At 54.1% G+C, this 20,507-nt stretch overlaps 2 protein-coding genes across 2 annotated transcripts in view; one reads left to right on the top strand and one right to left on the bottom strand.

Moving 5' to 3' along the window:
- Nucleotides 1-12,177, top strand: part of LOC149274589 (dynein heavy chain domain-containing protein 1-like) — a 29,585-nt gene extending 17,408 nt beyond the window's left edge. The window contains exons 15-31 of the mRNA XM_089505297.1: nt 134-285; nt 719-905; nt 1,930-2,032; nt 2,296-2,445; nt 2,526-2,708; nt 3,364-3,795; nt 4,315-4,726; nt 4,828-4,968; nt 5,345-5,587; nt 5,821-5,999; nt 6,245-7,168; nt 7,242-7,401; nt 8,255-8,326; nt 8,741-8,949; nt 9,365-9,524; nt 10,488-11,701; nt 11,848-12,177. Coding sequence (XP_089361423.1) covers nt 134-285; nt 719-905; nt 1,930-2,032; nt 2,296-2,445; nt 2,526-2,708; nt 3,364-3,795; nt 4,315-4,726; nt 4,828-4,968; nt 5,345-5,587; nt 5,821-5,999; nt 6,245-7,168; nt 7,242-7,401; nt 8,255-8,326; nt 8,741-8,949; nt 9,365-9,524; nt 10,488-11,701; nt 11,848-12,177 — 5,251 coding nt within the window. The remainder of the gene's footprint in view (nt 1-133; nt 286-718; nt 906-1,929; nt 2,033-2,295; nt 2,446-2,525; nt 2,709-3,363; nt 3,796-4,314; nt 4,727-4,827; nt 4,969-5,344; nt 5,588-5,820; nt 6,000-6,244; nt 7,169-7,241; nt 7,402-8,254; nt 8,327-8,740; nt 8,950-9,364; nt 9,525-10,487; nt 11,702-11,847) is intronic.
- A 293-nt stretch (nt 12,178-12,470) lies between these two features.
- Nucleotides 12,471-17,104, bottom strand: RRP8 (ribosomal RNA processing 8). Its single transcript, XM_089505298.1, has 8 exons — nt 17,006-17,104; nt 16,538-16,691; nt 15,705-15,835; nt 14,887-15,200; nt 14,009-14,138; nt 13,320-13,426; nt 12,904-13,000; nt 12,471-12,584 (listed from the first exon to the last, which is right to left on the bottom strand). The coding sequence occupies exons 1-8, from the start codon at nt 17,102-17,104 to the stop codon at nt 12,471-12,473; spliced, it is 1,146 nt and encodes a 381-aa protein (XP_089361424.1).
- Between the last annotated feature and the right edge of the window lie 3,403 nt (nt 17,105-20,507).

The raw sequence follows: 20,507 nt of genomic DNA on the forward strand, positions 1-20,507 counted from the left end.
TCCGCAATCAGAGCGATTCAGAGATATGGGGGCCCGGGCTTCTAGGACCGAGGATCCAGGGTGGGGGCAAACACAAGGACGTGCCCCCAGGATTATTAACGACACCCCGTTTCTCCGCTCATCTCTCTTCCAGGTTCTGGCGCCGTGTGCAGAGCAATCTCCATGTTCTGCAGCTGCAGAGCGCTATGCACAAGCCTCCAAACCACATGTATCCAGATCACTACCAGCCATGGAGTCTCTGCTCTCTGGAGAACGTTGCCGAGCAGCTTCTAGGAGGGTCTCAGGGTAAGTCTAGGAGGATCAAGAGGATCCCAGCGCATGTTACTCCAGAACTGCCGGGTTTAACTGTGCCGGGTCTAACTGTCCCGGGTCAGTGACTGCCAGGGGGTTAAACCCAGCCGGCTGCACCGATGAGAAGCACAGCAGCCACACACCGGCCACGCAGACTCTCACATTACATAAACACACGCTGAGCCCAGCTTTAAGAAGACAAAGGATCCAGTCAGGGAGAATGTGCAGCCCCCTGGTGCAGATCAGTAACGGGTCTCATATTGCCCCTGGGCAGCAAAATAACCCAGAACGTGAAGCTTCCCTTCCGTGCTGACACTTCCCCATCACTGGAGGGTGGTCGTGAGAGGCGCTGTGAGGGCCCTTGTCTTTGCCCCATGGTTCTCACTCATGTTCTCTTACAGTTCCGCGCCTGTCTCTTTTCCTCCAGGCTCCCCTGTGTCTCGCAGGCCTTTGCCAGAGGTGATGTCTCTCATCCATCTTTCTGCCCAGAGTTACTGTTCGAGGTTCTGCCCTCGCATCGCGCTCGCCTCCAAGAGAGCGTTCATCGGCTTCGTAGACACGTATGTGAGATACCTGGCGTGTCTGAGCGCGGGCATAGAGAGAGAACAACAGAGGTGAGAGAGAAGAGCAAAGGGTGGAGGGAGTCTGTCCACGTCCGTGAGTCCGTTACACGTCTGCTTCTCAGGCTCCGTGTCCGTGAGTCCGTTACACGTCTGCTTCTCCACGTCCGTGAGTCCGTTACACGTCTGCTTCTCCACGTCCGTGAGTCCGTTACACGTCTGCTTCTCAGGCTCCGCGTCCGTGAGTCCGTTACACGTCTGCTTCTCAGGCTCCACGTCCGTGAGTCCGTTACACGTCTGCTTCTCCACGTCCGTAAGTCAGTTACACGTCTGCTTCTCCACGTCCGTGAGTCCGTTACAAGTCTGCTTCTCAGGCTCCACGTCCGTGAGTCCGTTACACGTCTGCTTCTCAGGCTCCGCGTCCGTGAGTCCGTTACACGTCTGCTTCTCCACGTCCGTGAGTCCGTTACACGTCTGCTTCTCAGGCTCCGTGTCCGTGAGTCCGTTACACGTCTGCTTCTCAGGCTCCGTGTCCGTGAGTCCGTTACACGTCTGCTTCTCCAAGTCCGTGAGTCCGTTACACGTCTGCTTCTCCACGTCCGTGAGTCCGTTACACGTCTGCTTCTCAGGCTCCGTGTCCGTGAGTCCGTTACATGTCTGCTTCTCCACGTCCGTGAGTCCGTTACACGTCTGCTTCTCAGGCTCCGTGTCCGTGAGTCCGTTACATGTCTGCTTCTCCACGTCCGTGAGTCCGTTACACGTCTGCTTCTCAGGCTCCGCGTCCGTGAGTCCGTTACATGTCTGCTTCTCAGGCTCCACGTCCGTGAGTCCGTTACATGTCTGCTTCTCAGGCTCCACGTCCGTGAGTCCGTTACATGTCTGCTTCTCAGGCTCCGTGTCCGTGAGTCCGTTACATGTCTGCTTCTCCACGTCCGTGAGTCCTTTACACGTCTGCTTCTTATATGCAAACTGTCCCTCAGAGCTGACAATCTAATCGTATCCGCTATTAGTTCACGGTGATCACAGTCAGGGTGTTAACCATTAAGCCGCCAGATCTCTGCCTTCTCTGTAACTCCAGGCTCCAGGCTGCTCTGAGCCGGGTCCACGAGGTGCGCGAGGAGGGGAGAAAGTGCGCAGGGGATCTGGGAGTTGTAGCCCGGCATCTCCACGAGGCAGAGAAGGTGAGCCAATACTTTTATATCGTTATAACGTATCGCAGCGCAGGACAATTTAAATGCGATGGTTACCTCTCCTCTGCTAACTGCCTCCATCCTCCCGGAAGGTGCCCTGGAAGCCCCTGCCCCAGGTGTGGTCCCTCGATGGTCCCTTTTACCTCCCCCAGTGCCATGAACTGGAATGACCCCGTGGCAGTGACAGGAGGAACTGCCTCTGTAACCTAAGCTCGGTAGGGTTGGGTGTAATTCCTCCCCATTACCTCCCACAGAACGTGCAGCAGTGGAGGCAGCGGCTGGCGGAGGTGAGAAGCTCCCGGGATCGGATTAGGGAGCAGTGCAAGGCGCTGGACAAGATTAAGGGGTACACGGCCGCGCAGGTGACCGCTACGAGGAGTCGGAGACTGCAAGAGCTTGAAGAGGTGAGGAGACGCGGCAGCGGTACGTACTACTCCTGCCCCCTCCACCCCCGCATCTCTGAGACCCTGGCCTCCCTTTCCAGGCTCAGCTGCGGTGGGCTGCCGTGCAGGACCAGCTTAAACCATCGGACATTGAAGAAATCCGGCGATATCGTGTCCCACCGCCACAAGTTGTCATGGTAACGGATGCTGTGTGCGCCATATTTGGAAAGGAATCGGGCTGGGACAGCGCCAAGCAGCTGATTGGACGGGATGACTTTTATCAGGCGAGTGTCCAGGGATAACGTTCTCCTCGCCTCGTTCTTCTCCTTTAAATATCCTTCCGTCATTTGGCCCGTTATCGTTTTGGGGGGGTTGTTTATTCACCCCACATAAATCAGAACGTACGAGAAGGGAGGATATTTACCTCACAAGCAGCGATTTACGCACTTAGATCCCCAAATGCGTAACTTGACGTTTATCCACATGAAATCTCTTCTGCTCTGCCGCCCCGTCTCCGTTCCGGTTCGGCCTGTAAGGAATGGATCTGTCCACCGGCTCCCTGGCACGTTTTATCGGGACAGATGGTTGGAGGGCAATTGCTGGGGCTGCTCTGATTGAAGCCCCACGGGCCACTATCTGAAGCTGCTTTGTGTGCTTTACACATATAGCCAGACTAACAGGGACTTTGGGCAGCATTTTCATCCTGCCTGGATCCTGTATGAGCTCCTTTTATTTGATTTCTATGCATTCGCTCTCTGTAAATGTGCAGTAGACAGGACTGGTTAGGCCATGTTGATTGGGTGGGAAACGCCCATATTTTAATCTGTGGATTGTCCACAGGCCTGGCTGGTTGACCACCTTTGGTCAGTAAATTAGGACGGGGGTTGTGTAGACCCTGTGAGCCTCCGATATTCATGTTGTGCTCTTCTCTGGTCACAGATGTTGCAGTTTTTTGATGTCTCCAAGATGTCGGATGGCGCCTTCTCGTCTCTGACACGCGCGGTGAGCGGATCCATGGGTAATGTAAGCTCTGTACAGCAGTCAAGCCAAGCAGCTGTCTCCCTGTGTCAGTGGCTCCTAGGCCTACTTCAGCATGCCACCATTCTGCGGAGGCTTGGTGCTGGCGAGGCTTTGCTGGCTGGACTGGAGGCTCAAGACATCGAGGTAGCCGAAAAAATTGCAGACAAGAGGCTGACGGCACAAAAGCTGCAGGAGACGGAGGCTGAGAGTTTGCAGAATCTGGAGGAGGCCAGGAGAAGAGAAGAGGAACTTCGCCAACAGCTCAGCGTGTTACAGCAGAGATCTGAGGGGGTGCGGGAGCATGAGCGTCACCTGGAGCCCCATGAAACAAAATGGAAGGATGCCCTGGAGGTAAGCTGGGCACTGGGTGTGGGGGGAGTCTGGCACTGCCACTGGGTGTGGGAGGACCCTGTCACTGCCACTGGGTGTGGGAGGACCCTGTCACTGCCACTGGGTGTGGGAGGACCTTGTCACTGCCACTGGGTGTGGGGGGAGCCTGTCGCTGCCATTGGGTGTGGGGGGAGCCTGTCACTGCCACTGGGTGTGGGAGGAGCCTGCACTGCCACATGGTGTGGGGGATCATGGCACCTTCACTGGGTGTGGGAGGAGCCTGGCACTGCCACATGGTGTGGGGGATCATGGCACCTTCACTGGGTGTGGGAGGAGCCTGGCACTGCCACATGGTGTGGGGGATCATGGCATCTTCACTGGGTGTGGGAGAGCCTGGCACTGCCACAGGGTGTAGGGGGGAGCCATTGTCGACAGGGCATGAACCAGTGCTCAGGTAAGTAGAGGCGTTAACAATGTAGCATCGTCGAGTGGGACAACCGAAGGCTTGTGGCCAACCGTTGCCCTTTTTTCCTTTCTCAGGCGCAGCACAGACGCGCAATCTCGGCTCCTGCTGCCGCTCTGCTGGTCGCTGCTGCCATATCTTACCTCGGGTCGCTGCCTTGGCCACGTTTCTCCAAGCTTTTGGATAAGTGGTGGGATTTATGCCGAGGTGTTGAGGTGTCGTTGGATCCCGATGATGTGAGGGAGGCCCTGGAGCCTTCAAATCCAACGGGTGCAGCTCTCCTTGTGCTGGACATGCTGAGTTCCTCTGCAGAGCGTCTAAACTGGCAGAGACATGGACTGTTAATGGGTGCGGAGGCTCAGACCAGAGCCGTTCTGCTCCGAGCCGGTGCCCGATACGCATCCTGCAGGCCAACACTTATCCTGGACCCTGACCACCGTGCAGAGAAGTGGCTGAGAGCTCTCCTCGGGGAAGTGGAACAGGACACCGGTAAGAGATGTGAATATGCACAGAATATGGAGTGTCCTGCGGGTCTCGTGTGTCCAGCACATGGCGTAGGATTCCTTTGCTGTGTCTTTATCTGCCTGCAGACATTTCCACCGAGCCGGGGACCCCTGACACCAATTCTGCCACAAACAGGCAAAATTCTGCATGCCGTAAACCTCAACTCTGCGTGGTGAACTCCTCAGACAGCACACTGAGCCACAGACTGCACGCGGCCCACGATAAAGGTGACGGAAAAGATCTGAGCGAAAGAAAGCGAGTGCTCTGAGAGAGAGAATCGACAGAGAAAGAGAGAGAGTGCACTGAGAGAGAGAATCGTCAGAGAAAGAGATCTGAGAGAGTGCTCTGAGAGAGAGAATCGTCAGAGAAAGAGAGAGAAAGAGTGCTCTGAGAGAGAGAGAATCGTCAGAGAAAGAGATCTGAGCGAGAGAAAGACAGAGTGCTCTGAGAGTGAGAGAATCGTCAGAGAAAGAGATCTGAAAGAGAGAGAAAGACAGAGTGCTCTGAGAGTGAGAGAGTAAGGAGTGCTCTGATAGACAGTCTGTATCTCTCATACTAGACTCCTTTCCCTATAATGTCTATAAACAAGTGTTCTCCTTTCAGGCATGTGGGTACTTATTACTCATGTAGAAAGGAACAAGTCTATTGGGCGTCTGATACGTGGACTGAGGTACCAAGATGGAGAAAAGAAGAGCAAGACGGAAACTGGTGATGACATCACCACCCGGGATGAATATGATGTCATAGCCCTGGGCAGAGATGGCACTGCAGCCCTAAGTGGAGAGACACCAGTGTCCTTTCATGTCTTTCTCAGCACATACCTACCCCTGAGCTGCCTGACGGAGGGTAAGCGGGGCAGGAAGGAAATCTGTGCAGAGGGGTATTTAGTGGGAGCATTAGCCTGTTTTGTGTTTCTTTAGTTGTGACGGACGGAGGTCAGCGATTAACCATCAGGAGGTAAATAACTGACCGCCGTCTCACACCAAAACACCACTCGGGGGTGTCTGAACTGACGAGGCATAGTAGCCCCGGTGCTGTCGGTCGGGGATACGCTGACCATCTAACATCTGGCTTCCCAGAACTGGGCTCTGACCTCATCAAGGACGTGAACGTCATCGACATGAGTCTGAGTCCCTCAGGACTGGAAGAGGAGGTGCTCAGGGAGGTCCTGCTGTTTGAGGAGCCGCGGCTGCAGGAGAAGAGGACCGCTCTCCGCCTAAACTCCCTGCGGATACAGGAGGAACTACGGCAGGCGGAGGTGCGGGGAGGGGGAGAGAGGCGAGAGGGACAAGGAGAGGGGACTGGGCAGGAGTCAGCGAGACAATAAAAAGATAATGGGGGATAGGGAAAGAAGCGAGGGGATAGTGAATACCAGGCTGTAGTGACATGGAGTCCAGGAGTGTCCAATGGGGGCAGTAGCAAAGGGCTCACTTCCTCGAAATGGCCCTGCCCCATGTGATTGTCGCTCTTTTGGATTCTGATACCCCCTTCTCTCCTCATCAGGACTCGTTACTCAGTATCTCTGCCTGCAGCCCGTGCCCTCTGCTTCAGAATACAGACTTCCTCCGGCAGATGTCCGAAGGCGTGGAGACCCAGCGCACTTTGCAGAGGAGGCTGGAGGATTTGGAGTCCTTGCAGAGGCAGCTCGATGAAGGTCTCGGCCCGTATGTTTCAGCGGCTGGTTCCGTCCGTAGGTTGTGTTCGAGGCTGCAGGAGGTTTCCCGGCTCTCTTTGTGTTATCGCTTCCCCGCAGAGCTGGTCCTGCGCTGGGCCCAAAATGTTCTGAACAGTAAGGAGGCAATTCAAGCTGCCAAAGAAGGTGTTAAAACCGAAACGCTGGTGACTCAGGGGGTTCTCACCCGCATGCTCCCAACTCTGACCCCGGAGCACAGGCAGGTCCTGAAGGTCCTTCTAGCGGTAGGGCAGCCTCAAGCCGTGGAGTGGCTCGCCTTCCTGGGACTGGCACACACTTCGGTTAAAGGACCGATGTCCTCCTGCATCCAGAGACCCTCGTGGGTGGAAGACAAGGCCTGGGAAGAGCTGGGGCACTTGGAGAATCTGCCTCCGTTCCGGGGCATCCGTTCCTCATTGAGTGTACAGGCCAGCCAGTGGCAAGAGTATTTTCGCCTTAATTCCACTGTAATCGGCCCAGCACGCTGCCTCCACTTTGCCCACCTTAATTTGGTCCAGACAGCCATCCTGTGGCGCATCCTATGTCCTGAGAAGCTGGCGCTGGTGCTCACTCACCTGAGTTCATGCATCCTGGGATCTACGTCTGGTGATTGCTGGGAAGAGCAGGCAGATCTCCTCAGCCTGACCGATCCACGGACACCTATTGTGTATCTACTCCCACGAGTGGGATTACCTGGACCTCATTTCCACCCGTTGTCTCAAATATGGCAGCTAGCCAAGAAAAGAGGCAAAGAGGTAGGTAAGACGGCCCACTGAGCAGGGTTACCCATCACTCCGTGCTTCGTGGCTGACAGACCATCTCTTTCAGGTGAAGATCATCTGGTGGGCTCACCCACCCCCCGAATTCAACACAAGAGCCACGATCTCCGCATGTCAGAGAGAAGGACACTGGCTTCTGGTGTATGGCGGAGATTCACGGGAGTGGGACCTCAGTCTGACCCACGCGCTTACAGACATGCTGAGAGCCGGTGAGAGAAGAACATGCTAATCTCTCCTGAGTCCTGTCTCTCCTGTATGTTACCTGCATGTAGATAACGTTCTGCGCTGTGTAGTAGTAATATATATAATGATTGCCCTCCCCGTCTCTCACCTTACACCACGTCCTGCCCCTCCTCTAGCTTCCTGCCCCTCCTCTAGCTTCCTGCCCCTCCTCTAGCTTCCTGCCCCATCTCTTTGACTTTGTGACCCTGCTTCACAACTCCTTGCCCACCTTGTATAATATCCTTCACGTTCTACATGGCTTTGAATAATGATGTAACGAGAAGATCATATGTTCTCTTTCCCTCGTGGCCTGTGGTCAATGCAGGATGAGTGGGTCATGTCCTGGGTCAGATCGGGAGGGCAAGAACTACAAAAAAAAGTCCCCAGTTCTCCAGGATTTCCATACCTCCAAGACTTTGGGTGCCCAAAGTGGGATACCTCGGTTGGGAGCGTGGTCATACGTGAGACTAGCGGCCATTCAGAAGCAGAATGTCGGGTTATGACGTCATATCACAAGGTGGCCATGTGGGAGCTGTGGTTGACAGACCTCCATCGATGGCCTTGTGCTGGTCATTCAGGGGAGATCGGAAGATATCCCCAACCAGCCAATGGGCACCTCAGCGAGCCATTTTTAGGGGTGTTTTTTTTTTTTTTTCTTCCATTTTTTTAATTCTATAGGTTTACATACGGGAAGGGGCAGTTAGGGTTTTCTGTCTTTCGTCTCCGGCCTCCGGGGGGCACCGTGGTAAAGCCCACTGGTCCTGCAGACGTTCGACAAGATGAGTTAGCAGTAAGTAGAATTCACGAGCTTCACGCTGTTCCTCGTCTTTATTTTTGCAGACGTGATGACGCAGAATCCTGATTTCCGCCTCTGGGTTGTAATCCAGGAAGAGGCGGCCGGGTCCCTTCCAGGTGAGCCGTCTACCTGAAATGGCTGAGGATCTGGCCCCCCGTGGCCCGCTTGGGGAGGTCTCCCTTGTTACCAGCCCAGTTGCATGCTAGAGGTCTGTGTTTGCCCAGCAGAGCCTCCACAGCAATATTACCTAGCGCTGGGCATCCTTGCCATGCAGAGCGATGGGATATGATGTCATATTTCAGTACGCCGTATAAATGATGTCAGCCACAAAGGTAAGTCCTGAGGTGGCCGGTGCTCCACCTCGGGTCAGGCCAAAGGCGGTGCTCATCACTGCTACACCACGGGACACACCGCAGGCACCTCTGTCCAGGGGACAACCACCCTTGCCAGTCCTCTTCCAATTAACCCGTAATGCACAGAAGCACAGCACCGAGTACACTCACGCACAGCACTGCCTGTTTCTCCTACAGCATGCGTGAGGTTAGCGTGTTGGCCTGTACTCTGCACCGTCCCCACCGACCTCCGCTCTGTCCTGCTGCAGAGCTGCAAGGATTCAGCTGAGCTTCTGGAAGAGGAACCCCTAGGCCGGGAGGCTCTGCAGCTTGTGATCCTGCACAGCATCCTGCGGCGCAGGCAGGAATACAGCCCCTCCGCGCAGGCCGAGACCTGCTCCTGGTTAGTATCCATAAACATGGCTAGTGAGGGAAGAAAGAAGCCCGCTGGCCATCTTGCCTGCTCCGTTTGAGTGCCATTTTCATTCTTTGGGAGAGCTTCATGCGCATGCCCAGCTTTCTTGAACTCTTTTACTGTGTCTGCCTCTACCACTTGCACTGCAATTCTACTCCATGTATCTACTGCCCTTTCTCACATCTAGACACGTACAAAAGCTAGGGCACACTCACACAGGCTGGCGCACACTCACACAGGCTGGCCCATGTACACAGAGGCAGCAGTGGCCCCGTGGCTCATCTAGTGGCCCCATGTCCATATTGTGGCACAGAGCTTCCAGCTCCTCTGTTGTTCCTCTGTGTGCGCTGCCGGAGTAGTAGTGTTCTAGATCACATTGCGTGTCCCCCGGGTCACGTGTGTCACAGGTAACATCGCCCACTCACCCTCATCCCCCGCCGCTACAGAGTGTCTGTAATGAGGAGCATTTTAACAGGGGCCAGGAAGAGCTGAGCCTCGCTCTACGTGTTCTGAAGAGACTGAGATCGCTCTGCACCGACTGGGAGGAAGCTCTGCATTTCCTTACAGGTACGTGTGGAGCGGGGTGTAAGAACCCAGCAGAGTGGGGGGGGGGCAATGTGTGAGAACCCTGCAGAATGGGGGGGGCAATGTGTGAGAACCCAGCAGAGTGGGGGGGGCAATGTGTGAGAACCCAGCAGAGTGTGTGGGGGGGCAATGTGTGAGAACCCAGCAGAGTGTGTGGGGGGGCAATGTGTGAGAACCCAGCAGAGTGGGGGGGCAATGTGTGAGAACCCTGCAGAATGGGGGGGGCAATGTGTGAGGACCCAGCAGAATGGGGGGGCAATGTGTGAGGACCCAGCAGAATATGGGGGGGCAATGTGTGAGAACTCAGCAGAATATGGGGGGGCAATGTGTGGGGACCCAGCAGGGGGGTAAGCGGTCCTCAGTTAATCGAGAGGGATGTCTCTCAGGAGCTGTTATTTATGGAGGTCACGTGGTCGATGAGGGCGACGCAGAGTGTGTCACGGAACTGGCCCGGCTCTGTCTATGCGACAATCGTCTCACCAGCCGGGGGATCGCGAACCTTCTCTCTGTCTTCCAGACGCATCTCAGCTCAGGTATCACTTTAAGTTATTGCCCCAGGCTGAGCCCCTGCACCTGTATATGTATAATCCTGTGCTGTGCGCCGAGGGACCTCCGTTTGCAGAACGCTTTATTTCCCCAACGATTTCGGTCACTGGGAAGTCAGCCGAGAGGACGGTGCAGATATTAGACCCCCACTAAGGATACACCCACCAGGGAGACCTCCACTAGGGATACACCCGCCAGGGAGACCCCCACTATGGATACAAACACCAGGGAGATCCCCACCAGGGATCTGCTGCCACAAACCCCTCCTTACTTAGACATTTAGATTGCCACAATCGCAGCTGGGAACATCGCACCATCCCAGGTCACGATAAAACGGAGCAAGTTCTTCTAACGGAGCGTTGTTTGTGACGCATTTACGTGAAATGTCATGTTTTACAGGGTCCTGGATGTGTCGTTTCTGGAGGTCGATACAAAATGTCTCCTCCCTGCGGGAACCATCAAGTCTTGGGTTGAGTGAGGGTCTGCAAAGTACTGCATTGGCAAATGGACACCAAGCTCTGTCAAATCTCCTCATCACCCAAGATGTGTGGACACGGAAAACTTCATCCCACCGCGAGAGTGTGAGTTCTCGCACGCCAGGACCACAGGAACCCCCTGAGGGAACAGGCAGCCAGAGTCCTAGACCTCCTCAGCAGCTCTTGATTCAACAGTATCTGGAGCTGCTGAGCGACATCCAGTCTCTATATGTGGCCAAAAAGAGAGACCTGGATACTCTGTGTGTCGCCGAGGAAGATCACGTTCTAGAGTCACAGACAGAGGCAGCAAAGCAGGACATAGAGCGGAAGGCTCACAGTCTAGAACCACAGAGGGAAGAAGTGGAGCAGGACATAGGCCAGAAGGTTGGGGATCTAGAGCCACAGAGGGAAGAAGTGGAGCAGGACATAGGCCAGAAGGTTGGGGATCTAGAGCCACAGAGGGAAGAAGTGGAGCAGGACATAGACCAGAAGGTTCAGGATCTAGAGCCACAGAGGGAAGAGGTGGAGCAGCACATAGACCAGAAGGTTCAGGATCTAGAGCCACAGAGGGAAGAGGTGGAGCAGGACATAGACCAGAAGGTTTGGGATCTAGAGCCACAGAGGGAAGAAGTGGAGCAGGATATAGAGCAGGACGGCCACAGGGTGAATCCAGAGAGAAAGGGGTTCAATTGCAATGAGAGGAAGAATTTGGACAGTGACCAGGATATAAAGGAGTCACTGACGAGGAGGAGGAAGGGGCATCTCGTGTTGAGGTTTCTCTTTGAAGAATGGGAATTCCTTGGCCAGTTGCTGGGAAGGGCTGTGCAGGAACTGACGCTTGCTGCATCTGCCTGCCGCTGCCGGACATGTCAGAAGGTGCGAGAAGCCGTGTCTGGGGACCTCGTGCCCAAGGAATGGGACGTGTACCCCTCAGATTCACATCACCTTCGGGACTGGATCCGCAGGCTCCACATCCGTTTGAATCTCCTATTCAGCTACTTGTCTGCCCCTTCCCCGCCCCACATATCCTACAACCTGAGTGTCTTCCAGCAGCCGACAAGACTTTTCCAGAGCCTCCTGCGGGAACGAGCCGAGGAAGAACAGGCCTCGCTCGAGCTCTACACCCTGCGCCTAAAGGTACAGAGCCACATTATTCACGCGTAACGAGTATCACCCCCTGTAACAAGAACTGCCAGGCGTACGAGGCTGGAATCAGGATGTACCGGTGACGTTAGCCGTCCCCACCTCCCTATCTATCTCAGAGTTTATTTTATTTTTTGCAGGTATCACACAGGAAGCAGCCCGCTGCGGGCAGCGAGGGGGCGACGCTGGTCGGTGTACATTTGAAGCACGCGTTATGGGACACGCGACGGGGGCTCCTGCAGGACACATTCTCGTCAAAACTCTGCGCACTGCCTGTGGTGCACGTCTCTGCTGCGCAAGACTCTACAGCATCCTCCTCGGCCCAGTACCTGTGTCCCCTCTATGCAAACGACCCATCCGACGGTCCTGCTCAACCAAGAACAAAGGCTCTGGCCTTCCTGTCCCTTCCCACCCGTACTACCCCTACCGCGTGGAGTCTGCACAAGGTCTGTGCGGTCAGCCTCCTGTGACAATAGCCCACGGACACGGCTCTTCTGTACAAAGAATGATTTCTCAATAAAATACGGGACTCCTCTGTGTGTCTCTGGTGCTGGTATCAGGAGTGTGAGGCGAGTGAATGGGGGGAGGCGGAAACAAATTCCTGCAGGTGGCGGATCGTTAAAACATTTATTTGAGAGTCCAGACCGAGGTCATTGCCCACGCTATGGCGTTGGGCTCTGGGGGTCTCAGTGCCCAGGACAGCAAAATAACCCGGATTGTCTCTTGGGGTTCTGCGCAGGCTCGTAGATTTGCCGAGTGCCGCTCATCGCTTTTTGTACAGACAAGGTTTTAACGAGAATCCTGGATGTCCGGCGCCGCCCCGCGGGGAACCATTCTTAACAAACTCAAACATGAAGAAGTGACTGCTCTCCGTGCTCTGAAGACAAAAAACAAACGTGAATAGACACCCAACTCATTATATATGGGGGGACCACCAAGACACTAAGCGGGCCCAGGGGCCCCCACACACAACCCTCCAGACAAATCATCTCCCCTTCTATAGCCCTACATTCTGCCCCCATATCGTTACCCAATCCCTCCACCAAGCTCTTGTCCCCCCAACGCTGACAATTCTCCAGGCTGCCCTATATACACCGTTACTATAATACCCTTTATACCCCAAACAGCCCCCAATACACTCACTGACTTCCTACCAAGTGAGGAATGTGAAAGGGTTTGCGCGCCACAAACATTACCTTCTCCACGTTCTTGAACCCCAGCTGAGACATCCCGTTGAGAAAGTGTCTGACATCATCAAAGCGACTGCTCACTTCAGCCACCAGCAGCACTCCCCTGAGTGAAAGGAAGAGTGAAAGGTGAGGGAGAGTACCTTGGGTGGGCTGGACAAGGAAGAGAGGAGGGGGTGCTATGAAGGGAGAGGTGAGGGTTATCACTGTTTCATGAAAATACAGAACCTGCCGGCAGATCGGCCCCCATCCGGCCCCTGTCTAGTCTGTAAAGACTCAAACCTTAATCGGTCGTTGGTCTCGTCAGATTCAGGAGCCGTATGTCTATCCCATGCATGTTTAATACCCTCACTGTATTACCCTCTACCACTTCTGCTGGGAGGCTGTTCCATTTATCCAACACACTCAGAATTACAGGCACATACCCCATTTTCAAGACTCGATTTGCTTCTTGTAAAAATTCAACAAAATTGGTTCCCATGAGAGACAAACAGAACACAGCAACATCAACAGTCTCATCCGCAAGAGGGACCTAGAGAGAAGAGAGACAGTCAAGAAAGTCAGCGTTTGTCTCCCTGGCCTTCTTAAGGCTGAGGGGGCGCTCGGCCCATCAGAGAGAAGATGGACACTCGGTTTCTCAGGATGCCCTCGAGTCTCCTCCGGCGCAGCGGACATTTAGCGGTCATCGCGCGCAGACGCCGTCCCGCGTCTCTACCGCAGGGGTCTGCTCTGCACGCCCTCAGCAGCACGAAACGGACAAGAAAGCCCGGCCTGCCGATAAATGGCTGCTGATTGGGCGAGGATCTGCGGATGATCCTGTATGAAGAGGGGACGACGTGATAACCCCTCGTTATAAATCATTCCAGGAATACGAGATAAACGAGATTCTGATGACCAACAATCCCCCGCGCGATAAAATTCATCACAAAAAAATAAATAAAGCACCAGGCTGTCCCTTTAACCCCGAAGCCAAGCCACACTCGTCCGAGGAGATCCTGCACTCTAAGAACAAGGGCTGCGCTAGAAACCGCCCCGTCCTAACGGAAAGGCGGAGGAAGAGTTAATGGCCGGAGGCCTCTGAGCGGCGCGTACCTCGGAGCGGCACGGAGCCTACCTCGGAGATGTCGCACACGGTGACGCGTTCATTCATGGCCACCAGATCGAAGGAATGAACTTCATTCCGCACGCTGCGAGCCAGCAGAGCGTCGCCGCATCCGAAGTCTGCCACCACGAGCGAGGGGGGCCTGAGAGAGAAAGACATCCGATCAGTGAGCAAACGGGCCCCGGAGACCGCAGAAGACACGAGGGCCGAGTCCTGCGCCGGTGGAACCCAAGCGAAGGACCGGTCAGCATTTACATTATAAAGTGAGGTATCGTGACACCGCCAGACCCCCAAATACAACACGAGGGTCGCAGGCAAAACGATGCGGCTTCCTCATCAAACAGGCTGGGTGAGGAGGAATAAAGGAGCCCAAAACGGCCACTAAATCAACACAGGGGGGAAATAACAGGGGCCACAGTTCCAGCGGATAGGCTTGTTGGACTGTGCTGTTCCCAGAATCTTTTAACACATCGGTCACAACACATTGTGCAGGGGCCACGTGGGGTCTACTGCAGGGGCCCCTGTCACCCCAGGGCCACAGATCGCTGCCCTGAAATACAATCCCAGATTCATCCTAGAGATTCCCTGCCCGGCTCATAAATCTCTTCCCCAGTCCTCAGAAAAAGTCCCTAAAGACCCACCGGACAACTACCCTCCGGCCACCTCACCTTTCCCACTCGGGTGTCCCGAGCCCTCTTACCCCTCGCTCCCTACGCCCGGTCATATATCACATTACACACCTTGTGTGTAATACCCCCCCCCCTGCTAGATCGTAAGCTCCTTTGGACAGGGCCCTCATCCTTTTAAGTCTAGATTGTTCTGGGACGTCCCACCATTTGGCCAGCGTACAGCGCTGTGTATTACGATGGCGCGGAGCACCGGTCACACACCTGTTCTTGATGTACTTGATGATCTCGGTGACGGGGTTCACTGGCCAGCGCTGCACCTGCTGCGAGAAGCCGCTGTGATAGACAGAGAAGGCCTCGGCGTCTCCCCGGAACAGCCGGCGCGCTTCCTGGCTGTCGGACGTGTACAGCTGCTGGTTGATGTAGCGGAAGCGAGCCGAGGAGAGACGCTGCTCCATGCGAGCGCGCAGAGCGGCAGAGCGATCCGCGGGAAGTTCTTCCTTGCTGGGACTAGCCTCGGCTTCCTCTTTTTCCTCCCCGGCTGTGACGGAGGGAGCGCCGTTCTCCGCTTTGCTTCTCTTACATTCCTGCATGATCTTCCTCAGCTTCTGCATCCTCTGCTTCTCCAGGGCGGTGACCGCTGGAGCTCTGTGCGGTGCAGCAGGGATTTTCGCATGGCCTTTATAGGCTCCATCATCCCCTGTAACGCGATTCCTGCCTTCTCTCTGTTTCTCAGACGCCTCGTCGGTTTCCGCAGTAACGGGTTCCTTCTGCGCCGAACGCTTCCTCTTTTTTCCAGTTTGGTTTGGAGTCCCTGCATCCAGACCGTCACTCGTCTTACCGGCCCTCGGCTCCCGAGTTCCTCCCTGCCCGCCAGCTCCAGCAGGGGCCCTCGGCTCCAGAGTCCTTCCCTGCCCGCCAGCTCCAGCAGGGGCTCCCGGCTCCCGAGTTCCTCCCTGCTCGCCAGCTCCAGCAGGGGCCCTCGGCTCCCGAGTTCCTCCCTGCCCGCCAGCTCCGGCAGGGGCCCCTGACTCCTGATCTGTGCCATGTTGCTCTCCTGCCGGCCCAGCTCCTGGTGCGGCCTTGAACTTGTTTTTACTTCTTCTCTTGTTTTTTCTCTTGTTCCTCCATTGCTTGCGGCTGAGCCGCGACGCCGCGTCTGATGCAGGGACTCCCGAGTCCTCGCTTTCTGTGCCGTGTGAGACGACGGGGTCTACAAGGGAAAAGTCACAGATTAGAAGAGAAAGTCACAGGCCGGAGGCCTCATCGTCCGATCCGGGAGAGGAAAAGAAATATGGGAAGTCCGACTCTCTTTTTCTAACTGAAGAACAGACCTGTGAGACGCCGGCAGCTCGCTAGATCCCCGCGTGACCCTACAGTTTATCTGACGTGGTAGATCCCCGCATGACCCTACAGTTTATCTGACGTGGTAGATCCCCGCGTGACCCTACAGTTTATCTGACGTGGTAGATCCCCGCATGACCCTACAGTTTATCTGACGTGGTAGATCCCCGCGTGACCCTACAGTTTATCTGACGTGGTAGATCCCCGCGTGACCCTACAGTTTATCTGACGTGGTAGATCCCCGCGTGACCCTACAGTTTATCTGACGTGGTAGATCTCCGCGTGACCCTACAGTTTATCTGACGTGGTAGATCTCCGCGTGACCCTACAGTTTATCTGACGTGGTAGATCCCCGCGTGACCCTACAGTTTATCTGACGTGGTAGATCCCCGCGTGACCCTACAGTTTATCTGACGTGGTAGATCCCCGCGTGACCCTACAGTTTATCTGACGTGGTAGATCTCCGCGTGACCCTACAGTTTATCTGACGTGGTAGATCTCCGCGTGACCCTACAGTTTATCTGACGTGGTAGAGCCCCGCGTGACGCGGCCCCTGTTTAACAGCCCTCACCTGGCTCTTTCTTTGTGCCCTTGATTTCTGCCCCAGGGGGGGTTTGTGGTTCCAGCTGATGGATGGTTTCGCGGTTACTGGGCGTCTCCAACGTGCGCAGGATCTCCAGAAGCTGCTGAGTTCTCTTTAGACGTTTCTTCCTACTCGTCACTGTCTGAGAACCAACGGAGAGTAAATCACGGGGCCCCAACCCCGCCACCCTCTCCACACCAACCTGGGGAGCGGCCTCCCCGCCGCATGATTTACCCCCAAGCAGGGCTCCCAACCCCGCCGCCCTCTCCACACCAACCGGGGGAGCCCCCCCCCCGCTTCACGATTTACCCCCAGCGGGGGCCCCAGCCCTGCCGCCCTCTCCACCCCAACCGGGGGAGTGGCCTGCCCACTGCGTGACTTACCCCCAGCAGGGGCCCCAAGCCCGCCGCCCTCTCCACCCCAACCGGGGGAGTGGCCTCCCCGCCTGTTTCTCACCGTCTGTTTTGCTGCCGCGGTGTGTTTTGTCTGATCTCCGATTGAATCCGGCAAAGACTGAGCCTCCGAACCGTCATTCCAGTCGCTGACGTCAAACATCGCGACCGCGCTCTCTCCTCCGCCGGCCCGCGCTCTCTCCTCCGCCTCTACCTATAAAAACGAAATTCCGCTCGTTATTCTTTTGGGGAAAATTCCTCAGCTCTGCCCGTTATCTGCGAACCGGAAAAGTCCTTCCGCTGGAAACATTTCCTTAGATATAAAATCAATGGCTGCTTTCCGTGCAAATCATCTGACGTACGTGGGGGAAACGGGCCAAGCGTCCCACGAACGGTTAAATTCCCACAGCCAGACCATGAACCAGAAACAAACATGAAACTACACGGCTAACACGGTACAAAACCTTTTAATCATTCTTATATATAACGTGAGAGTAGTGCAGACAGGGCACGGGGTCCAGGTGCTGGTATCCACTGGTCAGAGGATATACAGCGTGGGGCACAGATGCTGTATCTGTATCGGGGTATTTATAATTAGGGGGCAATTCCTAAATGCCTTTACATGGGACTGAGTGCGACGTATGTAGTTGTGTTGTGTACAGTACACAACAGCAACAAAACACCACAACTACAGATTACACGCTACAGTACACAGCAACACCACAACTACTGATTACACGCAACAGTACACAGCAACAGACTACACCAGTGTACTGTAGCGTGTACTGTAGTTGTGTACCGTAAAGTGTACTCTGTTACTGTTGTGGTGTTTTGTTAATGTTGTGTACTGTAGCCTGTAGTTGTGTTGCTTGTGCTGTATGTATGTGTGGTGTACTGTAAGGTGTATGCTGTTGCTGTGTGTGTGGTGTTGTGTACTATAAGGTGTATGCTGTTGCTGTGTACTGTAGTTGTGTTGCTTGTGCTGTGTGTGGTGTTGTGTACTGTAAGGTGTATGCTGTTGCTGTGTACTGTAGCCTGTAGTTGTGTTGCTTGTGCTGTGTGTGTGTGTACTGTAGTTGTGTTGTGTTGTCGTGCTGCGTTCTCCTCACCGTGCCTCCGCTCTCTCCTGCAGCCCACGTGTCTAGACCATAGAGAGGGAGAAGCGGGCGGACAGACAGCCCACACACAGGGCGCGCGCCCCCTACTGGTGGGCGGGCAGGATCCTGGGACGCACGCTAGAGCAGATAGATAATGGTACCTTCCCCGTGTATTTCCCTCTGGAGTGCTAGATGGTATCGTCCAGTCTCTCACCACCTCCCTATATATGGTCACTGAGCGCATTCTGTGTGGGGGTGGAGCTTAATGAGTACTCTTTGTTTCGATTGGTCTGTATGGACGGCAGACACACCCGCTCATTCATCCTAACCGCACCCGCGATACGGAGACTCTGCTCTTCCCATTGGCTGGCGGACTGGGAACGCTATGTATACTCCCATCCCGTTGGCTAAGAGATACCGGCCTCCACCCAGCTTCGGAATGTGACGTGTGTGTGGGCGAGCACGTAACGGGCCGGCGGGAGCGCGCGTTGAGGTGTGTATATAACTGTAACTGTCTGTTATCAATATACGGTCTGTCCCTTATAGAATATTCCTTATACAGGAGATGCTTACGATATACAGTGGGCGCTTTGTGTTGTGTACCGGTTGGGCTCATATACATCCTACACTGTGTGTTATATATGGGCTGGGCTCCTAGATAGTGTGTGTTATATACAGGCTGGGCTCCTAGGCATCATACACTGTGTGTTATATACGGGCTGGGCTCCTAGGCATCATACACTGTGTGTTATATATGGGCTGGGCTCCTAGGCATCATACACTGTGTGTTATATCTGGGCTGGGCTCCTAGGCATCATGCACTGTGTGTTATATACGGGCTGGGCTCCTAGGCATCGTACACTGTGTGTTATATATGGGCTGGGCTCCTATACATTATACACTGTGTGTTATATATGGGTTCGGCTCCTAGGCATCATGTACTGTGTGTTATATACAGGCTGGGCTCCTAGGCATCGTACACTGTGTGTTATATATGGGCTGGGCTCCTAGGCATCATACACTGTGTGTTATATACAGGCTGGGCTCCTAGGCATCGTACACTGTGTGTTATATCTGGGCTGGGCTCCTATACATCATACACTGTGTGTTATATATGGGTTCAGCTCCTAGGCATCATGCACTGTGTGTTATATACAGGCTGGGCTCCTAGACATCATGCACTGTGTGTTATATACAGGCTGGGCTCCTAGACATCATGCACTGTGTGTTATATACAGGCTGGGCTCCTAGGCATCGTACACTGTGTGTTATATCTGGGCTGGGCTCCTATACATCATACACTGTGTGTTATATATGGGTTCGGCTCCTAGGCATCATGCACTGTGTGTTACATATACAGGCTGGGCTCCTAGGCATCATGCACTGTGCGTTCTATACAGGCTGGGCTCCTATACAGCATGTGCTGTGTGTGTTATATATACAGGCTAGGCTCTACATCATACACTGTGTGTTTATATATATATATATATATATATATATATATACGGTCTGGGCTCTTGTACATCATACACTGTCTTATATATGGGCTGGGCTACTATATAGCATGTGCTGTGTGTTATATATGGGCCGCGTCTACTATACAAGATACAATGAGTGTTATATACGGTATGGGCTCCTGTACAGCCCACATATACTTATGGCCTCTGGATATACGCCGTGAATATAATATCGCGCATGGCCTCTGGGTATACGCCGTGAATATATATATCGCGCATGGCCTCTGGGTATACGCCGTGAATATATATATCGCGTATGGCCTCTGGGTATACGCTGTGTATATATATGTCGCGTATGGCCTGTGGGTATACGCCGTGAATATATATATATCGCGCATGGTCTGTGGGTATACGCCGTGAATATATATATATCGCGCATGGCCTCTGGGTATACGCCGTGAATATATATATCGCGTATGGCCTCTGGGTATACGCTGTGAATATATATATATCGCGTATGGCCTCTGGGTATACGCCGTGTATATATATGTCGCGTATGGCCTCTGGGTATACGCCGTGAATATATATATATATCGCGCATGGCCTGTGGGTATACGCCTTGAATATATATATATCGCGCATGGCCTGTGGGTATACGCTGTGAATATATATATATCGCATATGGCCTCTGGGTATACGCCTTGAATATATATATATCGCTCATGGCCTCTGGGTATACGCCGTGAATATACATATCGTGTATGGCCTCTGGGTATACGCCGTGAATATATATATATATATATAGCGTATGGCCTCTGGGTATACGCCATGAATATATATATCGCGTATGGCCTCTGGGTATACGCCGTGAATATATATATCGCGCATGGCCTCTGGGTATACGCCGTGAATATATATATCGCGCATGGCCTCTGGGTATACGCCGTGAAAATATATATCGCGTATGGCCTCTGGGTATACGCGTGAATATATATATCGCATATGGCCTCTG

The sequence above is a fragment of the Sceloporus occidentalis genome, unplaced genomic scaffold (genome assembly GCF_023333645.1).
Source record: "Sceloporus occidentalis isolate IW3139 unplaced genomic scaffold, rSceOcc1.0.p SCAF_322, whole genome shotgun sequence".
Taxonomy (NCBI): Eukaryota; Metazoa; Chordata; class Lepidosauria; order Squamata; family Phrynosomatidae; genus Sceloporus; species Sceloporus occidentalis.